Source organism: Sturnira hondurensis, unplaced genomic scaffold, assembly GCF_014824575.4.
Source record: "Sturnira hondurensis isolate 20B ecotype Veracruz unplaced genomic scaffold, ASM1482457v3 Scaffold0024152, whole genome shotgun sequence".
Lineage (NCBI taxonomy): Eukaryota > Metazoa > Chordata > Mammalia > Chiroptera > Phyllostomidae > Sturnira > Sturnira hondurensis.
Genome location: NW_028096783.1, coordinates 133,201 through 143,629, shown reverse-complemented (window position 1 = coordinate 143,629; position 10,429 = coordinate 133,201). Strand labels below are relative to the sequence as shown.

At 38.6% G+C, this 10,429-nt stretch overlaps 1 protein-coding gene across 1 annotated transcript; it reads right to left on the bottom strand.

Annotated features, from left to right (window-relative positions):
• Positions 1–1,140: 1,140 nt before the first annotated feature.
• Positions 1,141–2,115, bottom strand: OR10S1 (olfactory receptor family 10 subfamily S member 1). The gene has a single exon (XM_037038234.1). The coding sequence runs from the start codon at positions 2,113–2,115 to the stop codon at positions 1,141–1,143; it is 975 nt and encodes a 324-aa protein (XP_036894129.1).
• Between the last annotated feature and the right edge of the window lie 8,314 nt (positions 2,116–10,429).

The window sequence follows — 10,429 nt, the reverse complement described above, 5'->3', positions numbered from 1 at the left end:
TGTTTGATCCTTACTGCCTGACAATGATTGATGAGCATTACTTGTATTCCTGTGCAAAATGACTCCAATAAAAGCCCACTGAAGAAAAGCTCCTGGCCCTTCTCCTTGGAGGGATTGGCTGGCCACCTTTCCTCCCCAAGCAGATCATGTCTTGGTAGACTTACTCTCATCCGTGGCAGATGGTGGGGAGGGGGGCTCTGTGGGCCCCCCCACAATATAGTGTGATGAACCCAACTATATGATAAGCTGCTTTAATTTTAACCTTGAGGTATCTTTTGTCACCTGGGAGTCTAGAAATACCTTTCTTTGGTACTTGCTTTTTCCACGTTCAGGGAGGGTATCACAACTCTTCCAGTTCTTCAGAGACTGTTAGAGTCTTAGCTTCTACAATGAGCCCTTTCTGACTCTTTAAACTGCTTCATAAGGAACAGATCACCTACTTTGCACCAGGCCCTTAACATGGTTTTCATAAGATGCCCTGAAGTGTTATTTTTAACCTCACCACTAAAAGAGGACACTGAAACTCCAAGTAATATGACATTTGCACCAGATTATACATCTAGCGACTGGTCAGATCAGCTCAGATCATGTGACTGGGAGGCACAACTGACTTCAAAATCCATGACATTTCTACCACTTACTTACATGCCATCTTGAGTCAGAGAATAAAGACAATGACATTTTCTAAGTGACCAGGGGCAAGTCACTTTTCTCCTTGTAGTTGTATTTTATTATCCTGGAAATGTGTTTTTTATCTTAAGCAAGGTGATACATGTACAGTTTCATTTGTTGTTCAAACATATTTTTGCTAGCAGCATTCTTTAATGTACTATATATTTAATGAAATTATTTCATACAAAATAAAAAATCATTTAGCAAAATAAAAGAGGATAAGAGTAGCATTCACATACCTCTGAACCACTGAACATAGATAGCTATTTCTCTAGATCTTAGAAATACTCTAGACATCACCTAATTCATTTCATAGATGAATAGTTTGTGGCTGAAGCCTTGAGACACGTTCCTGGGTCCAAGGGAGGGAAAACGTTGGGCGACTGAGCTGAAAGTCTTATACTTATTTCTGCTTGAATTATTTCCCCTCATTTCGCTGTGAGGACAGTTGATTTCCTTGAGGGGCCGTCAGGAGAGCCCCAGCACAGGCTGAGGGGGTGGGCTGCCCGCCACAGAGCCTTGGCGGAGAAGTCTCCGCAGAGCCTGCTTCATCGCCTTGTTCCTCAGAGTGTAAATGAAAGGGTTGAGCGCGGGTGTGACTATTGTGTAGAAGACCGCGGGGGCACCGGCTCCTGCCCCGCTGGAGCGAGGCTGCAGGTAGATGCAGACGGGCGGTAGGTAGTACAGACACACCACCGTGAGGTGGGAAGTGCAGGTGGAGAAGGCACGCTGTCTGCCCTCGGGGCTGCGGATCCGCAGCACCGCCACGGTGATGAAGCCATAGGAAAAGATGATGAGGATCAGGCAAGCTGCTGCCACAACACCGATGCTAGCAAGCATGGCAAGCTCATTGACGGCTGTGTCCGCACAGGCCAGCTTCAGTACAGGCGGGATGTCACAGAAGAAGTAAGCAATGCGATTAGGGCCACAGTAGAGCAACCGGAAGGTGAGGGAGGTATGGGTGGCAGAATGGACAGCACCTAGGGCCCAAGTGATTCCAGCCAGCCCTGCGCACGTCCGCCTGTCCATGGCAACTGGGTAGTGCAGGGGTTGGCAGATAGCTAGGTAGCGGTCATAGGCCATGACCGTGTACAGGAAGCACTCAGTACTGGCTAGGAAGTGGAAGCAGTAAAGCTGCACCGCACAGCCCTGGAGGGAGATCACCCTTCCATCCAGGGACAGGAGGCCGGCCATGACCTTGGGCACTGTCACTGTAGACAAACATGCGTCCAAGAAGGAGAGGTGCCCCAGGAAGTGGTACATAGGGGAGGAGAGATGAAGGTCAGAGGCCACAGTTATGAGAATGAGGAGATTCCCAGTCAAGGTGACGCTGTAGATGAGGAGGAAAAGGAGGAAGAAGAAGCTGGGGTGTTCAGCTGTGTACATCAGACCCTCCAGGAAGAAATGGCTTACCACAGTCTGGTTGGGCTTTTCTGTCGCCATGACTGTCACACACCCAGAGCAGGTAGTTCTTCCCTCTGCAACAACAGTGACATCAGCAGACAGAGTAAGTAGCCATTGTGGTGTCCTGAAATGCCACTAGCCATTAGATCGTGCCATCTTGGCCTTGTCCATAAATGAAACATATGTAAGTCTGATTCACATCGAAGCCTATTCCAATGTTTTCTTGCTGCTCTTTCAAAGTGAGTCTTTCAATGTGGGATCCGCAATCTTTTGGAGACACACGAAAGACTTTAAAGATTATTTGGAGAGATGAAATTCCTAGATGACGACCATACAATTATGGATTAAATCCTGCTCACATGGAGCATATTTATTTTGCAGATATTCTAGAATCATATGCCTCTGCCATCCTAATTCCTTCTGTCATACTGCAGATGTGGATAAGCAAGTGCGTATTGCCATGTGCCATCAGGAGTTTTGCGCCATCATCTGGGGAGAATTGCCCAGAGTTTCCGTGCCATTACGTCAGCCAGAAGCACAACAGTCCCATCCACCTTTCACCCAGAGGGAGTTCTTCACGATTGCAGCAGCCCACAACCAACTCTCAGGTGGATGGCGATGAAGCCCAAGAGATTTGACTGAATAACTATCAGGACAAATTATTCGGTACCTTTCATACTCTTCCTGCAAAGCTTTATTCCAACCTTTTGGGAAAATTTCCCCTATGTTTTTATTCTTGAGCCTGAATTGATAATTAAAAGTTTTCTTTAACTCTTTTCATTCTTCACCTCCTGAACCTAATTAGAGGTTGCATTAGGTGAATTTTTAAAAACTGCTTATTTATGTTTTATCTTCAATTCCCTTGAATTTTGCTTAACCCTGACTCTGCATATTTTATAACTACATTTTCATGGTGGTGTTTTATGTTCCATCATTCATGTGCTTCTTTAATATGTCAAATGATTCTGTATTCAGTTTGTCAGGCTTCTTAAAACAACGTGTCTAATTTATTTCTCCCCTTTACTGTTCCCCACAGCCTAAGGCTTAAATTATACATCTGTCTGACAGATAAAATTATGTGTACACTGCTTCCATTATTATCACACAATCTTTGTCTCTCTGAAGAAACTCCTCTTATCTAGGACGTTGTTTGCCTGATCTTCTCAATTTGCCATAATCTCTGATTCCATTTTTTGGAAAGGAATGGGTTCCTTTATCTCCGACATCATACATCTGCTCTTTATGGTTAAGTTTGAACATTAATTTTTCTACAAGGCCTTTATAAATGTTTTGCCTCACAGTGATTTCTTTCCTTCCTGAAACCTTTGGTATTTATGAAAATTATGATAAGTATCTTAGCATGCGCTACCCTGGACAACTTAGTGTTCCTTGTGCATTTGTCATGACGTCCTAAGAGGAACACAGGGAAAATGTCAAATGATTTCCCTGATTTCCAGCCAATATTTTTGGGATAGAGCAGTAGAAATGGCAAGGGGCCACATTTCTTTGGATTCATAGGAACATAAGTTTAAATCTATGGTCAACTACTTAATAGCTGAAAGAGAGGAGGGGCCATGGTGCTGACCTTCTCTTTTCCTCCAAGTCATCAAATTTAAAATGAGGATATCATGATTTGTAATAGCTATTGTTTTATTTTGGATAGAGCAAGACACATAGCATGTAACCTTACATTTCTTAATATTTGTTATTTTATTGAATGTGGTGATATTTTCTATGATGCCCCTGACAAAATAGTAAATACCTTTTGTTTAAACAAATGCAGTAGTCCCTGTTTCACAAGAAAGTTCATTCCAATGTTGGGTTAATATATTATAAATTCCTTTACATTAGCTGTATACACAGGGTATATTAATAAAAAATAAGATACTCTAGTGAGGTATATGCTAGGTCACTTGAACAAAAGAATGGACATATCTTCTTCTGAGGTAGCAAGATTGAATCAAATGTGGATAATGACTATTTAAAAAATAAGTTCTAAGTTTACTGTGAGTTCAATTAAGATGCTAACATATTTGTCAATTGCTCACTACTTGGTAAAATATTTGAAAACCAACAAATAAAAATGAGAAAATAAGTGGAAATTATCTGAACATGACATGAATATATAAGAGTAAGCGAGTAGTCTTATGGGGTATTTAAGAATATTTTAAGGCTGGAGCTACTTAATAGAATTTGTATATTAGGTATAAGGGGGGGGCAAAAAACCTGAGATTTATTTTTAAAAAATTGTGTATTTATTTTACATGTTTAGACTTCAGTCACTGTCAAAGTACTCTCCATCTGATGCAATACACCTATTAAGGTGTTTTTTACACTGCTTAAAACAGTTTTTGAACTCATCAATTTTGATGCATTTTAGTGTTTCTGCTGCTTTTTTGTTTTACCTCTTCCACATTGGCAAAACAGTTTTCTTTGAGGACTTTTTCTATCCAGAGAAACAAACAAACGAACAAGCAAAAAAAAAAAAAAAAAAAAAAAAAACTCATTGCACAGGGAAAGACAGGGTGAACAGGGAGGATGGGATATGGGGGTCATGTTGTTTTTGGTCCAAAACTGCTGAACACTCAACACACTGTGGGCAGGTGTGCTTGTAAATCACCTTTCATAAAACGGGCAAATGTGTTGTGTCTTCAAAAAAATTTTCTCCTTGTTCCTCTGCCTTATACCTTTGACTGATGCTGATGGTTTCCCATGTGGCCCCTATTTCAAAAACTACCCAAGCTGGAGGAGTAGTAAGGGAAAGCTACACTAACCTCCTCCCAGGACCAATCTGGAATTACAACTAAATTGTAGAGAATTCATCCTGAATAACCAACTGAACATGAGCTGGAAAGAAGCTTTATAATCAAGGACAGACAGATGAAACCACTTCACCACAACGAGACTGGTAGGGAGTGCAGAAAAGACATGAGAGAGCAAGATGGGCTCCCATGGGTGGCAGCTGAAGTGCTGGAGGGGTATTTCAGGGGTTAGGGGGTTCCCCCTGAGAAGTGTGGGGTCTAAACCCCAAGCTGAGCTCCCCAGTCTATAGCACCAAAGCCAGATAGGAGCCTAGATAATACTCAGCTCTGAAAAACAGCAGGGTTTCTTTCTATCTGCCTGGGAGAGATGGTTGGAGACTCAGTCTCTTAAAGGGCCAATGCATAAAATTTCATTTGCAGTCACCATGGACTCTGGCATAGGGAGGACAGAGTGAACTAGAGATGCTTCTTGAGGAGAGTCTGGGACTGGTGGCTCTGGGGAGAGAACTGAAGGAACAGCCACCAGGATCCTTGTGCTGAGTCATTCCCCATACTGCAGGAGCCATCTCTTTCAGGCAGAATACTCCTCTCTGAATTGCATCAGCCTGAGGGGAAGCAATAACCATGCCAACAGGAATTACTCTGCTGTCTGGCTAGTGATTACAACTTAACAGTTTAACAATTGATCAGCTTAACAATTGATTTGTTTAACAACTAAGGTGGAAAATGCAAAGAAGCAGCCACCAAATGAAATAACAAGAGAATTCTCCAGAAGAATAACTAGATGAAATGGAAGCAAACAATTTATCAGATGGAGAGTTTACAGTAATCATTATAAGGATACTCAACAGCATGAAAAAAAAGACCTAGAAACCATAAAAAAGCACCAGTCAGAAATAAAGAATGCAATATCTGAAATAAATAATACACTGAAAGGAATAAACAGTAGGTTAGATGAAGCAGAGGATCAAATCAGTGTTTTGGGAGACAAGGTAGAAAAAAAACACCCAGGCAGAGAAGCATAAAGAAAGGAGAATTTTTTTAAAATGAGGAGAGCATAAGAAACATTCTGGACAACGTGAAGCATAACAATATCTGCATCATGGGAATAATAGAAGGTAAAGAGAGTGACCAAGGGATTAAGAATGTATCTGAAGAAATAGTGACTGAAAACTTCCCTAATGTGGTGAAGGAAAAAGGCACACAAGTCCAGGAAACTAAGAGTGTCTCAAACAAGTTGAACTCAAAGAGCCCTACACCAAGACACAGCATAATTAAAATGACAAGGCTTAAAGACAATAGAATCCTAAAAACCACAAGAGAAAAGTGGGTAGTTACCTACAAGGGAACACCAATCAGATTGGCATCTGATTACTCAACAAAACCATTTCAGGCCAGAAGGGAGTGGTATGAAATACTCAAGGTGATGAAAAACTAGGACCTACAACCAAGGCTGCTTTATCCAGCAAGCCTATCATTTAAAATCAAAGGAGAAATAAGGAACTTCCCAGACAAGAAAAAGCTAAAGGAGTTTCTTAACTAACAGTGAACAAGTACTGCAGCAAATATTAAAGGGCTTGCTTTAATAAGAAGAAGAAGAAAAAGAGAAAGAAAACAGAGGAAAACAGTCTAACAATAAAATGGCTCTACATATACATCTAAATGTAAATGCCTGAAATGCTCCAGCCAAGATAGATGATAGCTGAATGGATAAGAAAACAAGACCTTTATATATGCTGCGTCCAAAGACCAATCTCAAATGGAAAGATACACACAGACTAAAAGTAAAAGTATGCAAAAAGATATTTCGTGCAAATGGAAAAGAGAAAAAAGCTGGGGTAGCAGTACTAATATCCAACAAAATAGGTTTTAAAACTAAGGCTATAGTAAGAGACATTGAAGGACACTACATAATAAAAGGGAACAATCCAACAAGGGGCTATAATCCCAGTAAACCTTTATGCACCCAACTTAGCAACACCTAAGTATGTAAAGCAAATCTTGATGGATGTAAAGGGAGACACTGACAGAAATACAGTCATAGCTGGGAATTTTAGCACTCCTTTGACTTTAATAGATAAATCTTCCAGACAGAAAATGAAAAAGGAGACAGCAGCCTTAAACAACAACTAGATGATATGGATTTAATTGATACCTTTAGAGCATTTTACCCCAAAGTAGCAGAATATATATACTTTTCAAGTGCACATAGAATGTTTTCTAGGATAGACACAAAATAAGTCTCAACGAATTTAAGAGGATTGAAATATCAAGCATCTTCTCTGACCATAGTGCTATGAAACTAGAAATCAATCACAAGAAGAACACTGAAAAACATTCAAAGACATGGAAGCTAAATAACATGTTATTAAACAATGAATGGGTCAACAATGAGATCAAGGAAGAAATCAAAAGATACCTTGAAACAAATGATAATGAGGTCACAACAATTCAAAATCTGTGGGACACTGCGAAAGCAGTCCCAAGAGGGAAATTCATAGCATTACAGGCCTACCTCAAAAAAAAAAAAAAAAAGAAAGAAAGAAAGAAAGAAAGAAAAAAGAAAGAGAAAGCTCAAATAAACGATCTAACTTTACGCTTAAAGGAACTTGAAAAAGAACAACAAACAAAGCCCAAAGTGAGTACAAGGAAGGAATTAATAAAGATCAAAGCAGAAAAAAAACAAAATAGAGTATAAAAAATGATTCAAGAGATCAATGAAACCAAGAGATGATTCTTTGAAAAGACAAAAAGCTAGAAAAACCTTTAACCAGACTTATCAAGAGAAAAGAGAGAGGACCCAAATAAATAAAATCAGAAATGAAAGAGGAGAAATAACAACTGACACCAGAGAAATACAAAGAATTGTAAGAAAATATTCTGAACAACAATAGGCCAACAAACTAGACAACCTAGAAAAAATAGATAAATTTCTACAAATATACAATAATAATCCAAAATGAAATCAGGGAGAATCAGAGAATCTGAATAGACAGATTACACCTAGTGAAATTGAAGCAGAAATTTAAAAAAACTCCCAAGAAACAAAAGCCCTTGACCAGATGGCTTCACAGGTGACTTTTACCAAACATTACAAGAAGAACTAACACCTTTCCTTCTCAAACTCCTTCATAAAGTTCAAGAGAAGTAAAGGCTCCCAAACTCATTTTGCAGAGCCTGAGTTATCCTAATTTCAAAACCAGATTAAGACACAAAAAGAAAGAAAATTACGGGTCAGTATCATTGATGAACATAGATACTCAAATCTTCAACAAAATACTAGCAAACCAAATACAGCAATGCATAAAAAAGATCATACACAATGATCAAGTGAGATTTATTCTGGGAATGCAAGATTCATACAATATTTGCAAATCAATAAATGTTATTCACCACATAAACAAAATGAAGGATAAAAACCACATGATCCTATCAATAGGTGTAGAAAAAGCATTTGATAAAATCCAGCACCCATTTATAATAAAAACTCTCAGCAAAGTAGAAATAGAGGGAACACACCTAAGCATAATAAAGGCCATATACAACAAATCGACTGCCAGCATCATAGTCAACAGGCAAAATCTACAAGCATTCCCTTTAAGATTGGGAACAAGACATGGATGCTTGCTTTGACCTCTCTTATTCAACATAGTTCTGGATGTCCTAGGCACAGCAATCAGACAAGAATAAGAAATAAAAGTCATCCAAATTGGAAAGGAAGAAGTAAAACTATATTTGAAGATGACATGATACTGTACATAGAGAATGCCAAAGATTCCACCAAGAAACTACTAGAATTGGTAAATGAATTCAACAAAGTAGCAGGATGGGAAATTAATACACAGAAATCAGTTGCATTTTGTATGCCAATAATGAACTAACAGTAAGGGAATTAAGAAAACAATCTCATTCATAATTGCTTCAAAAATAATGAAATACCTAGAAATAAGCCTAACCAAAGATGTAAAAGACCAGTGCATCAAAAATTATAAGACACTGAAGAAAGAAAGTGAAGAAGATACAAATAAGTGGAAGCGCATACTGTGTTCATGGATAGGAATAATTAGTATCATTAAAATGTCCATGCTATCCAAAGCAATCTATAGATTCAATGCAATTTCTTTCAAGATTCCAATGATGTATTTCACAAAACTAAAACAAATATTTAAAAAAATTATATGGAACCACAAAAGGCCCTGCATAGCAACAGTGATGCTAAGAAAGAAGAACAAAGTTGGAGGAGGAATCATACTACCTGATATCAAACTGTACTGTAGTAATCAAAACAGCATGGTACTGGCATATAAGCAGACACATAGATCAAGGGAGTAGAATAGAGAGCCCAGAAATAAACCCGCACCTTTATAGTCATATAATATTTGACAGAGGAAGCAAGCACATATAATGGATTAAAGATAGTTTATTCAATAAAGAGTGTTGGGAAAATTGGACAGATACATCAGTAAAATGAAACTAAACCAACTTGTTACATACAGCACACATAAGATTAAATCCAAAATGGATCAAAGACTTAAATGTTAGACTCAAAACCATAAAAATCTTACACAATGAAGTAAGAAAACTTAGAAGAAAACTTACACAATGAAATCTTGTATGTTGCTTATAACAATTGTTTTATTGGCTATGTCTCCCCAGGTGAGGGAAACAAAAGAAAAAATCAACAAATTGGACTTCAGCAAACTTTTTGCATAGCAAAGAAAATCACCAACAAAATAAAAAGGTATGTTCTCCCATAGAATGGGAGAATGTATTTGCCCATACATCTGTTAAGGGGTCAATATACATAATTTATAAAGTGCTTACAAAACTAAACACCAAAAAACCCAAACAACTCAATTAAAAAATAGGCAAAGGACCTAAACAGACACTTCTCCAAAGAGGACATACGTATGTCCAATAGACATAGGAAAAGATGTTCAATGTCACTAATCATCAGAGAAATGCAAATTAAACCTCACACCTGTCAGAATGGCTATCATCAATAAATCAACAAACAAGTGCTGGTGAGAACATGAAGAAAAGGGAACCCTTTTGCACTATTGATGGGAATGCACATTGGTGTACGCACTATGGAAAGTAGTATGGAGATACCTCAAAAAATTAAAAATGGATCTATCTTTCGACCTAGTGATCCCACTTCTGGGAATATATTCAAAGGCACCCAAAACACTAATTTAAGAGAATGTAAGCACCCCTAAGTTTATTGCAGCATTATTTACAATTGCCAAGATGTGGAAGCAGCCCAAATGCCCATCCATAGATGAATGGATAAAACAACTATGGGACATGTACACAATAAAATGCTACTCAGCTGTAAAAAGAGGAAACCTTTACCTTTTGCATCAGTATGGTTGGACCTGGAGAACATTATGATAAGTGAAATAGGACAGTTGGAGAAAGACACCATGTGATTTCACTCATGTGAGATCTAATGAACAAACTGAACTAACAAGCAAAACAGAGACAGACTCATAGATGGAGAGCAGATGACAGCTAGTTGGGGTTGGGGGAAGTTAGGGAGTGGAGGGATTGAGTAAAAATGAAAGGGGACTCATGGACATAGCAACAAA

Coding starts and splice junctions, on each gene's coding strand:
- OR10S1 (XM_037038234.1), bottom strand. CDS start 2,115: ATGGCGACAGAAAAGCCCAACCAGACTGTGGTAAGCCATTTCTTCCTG.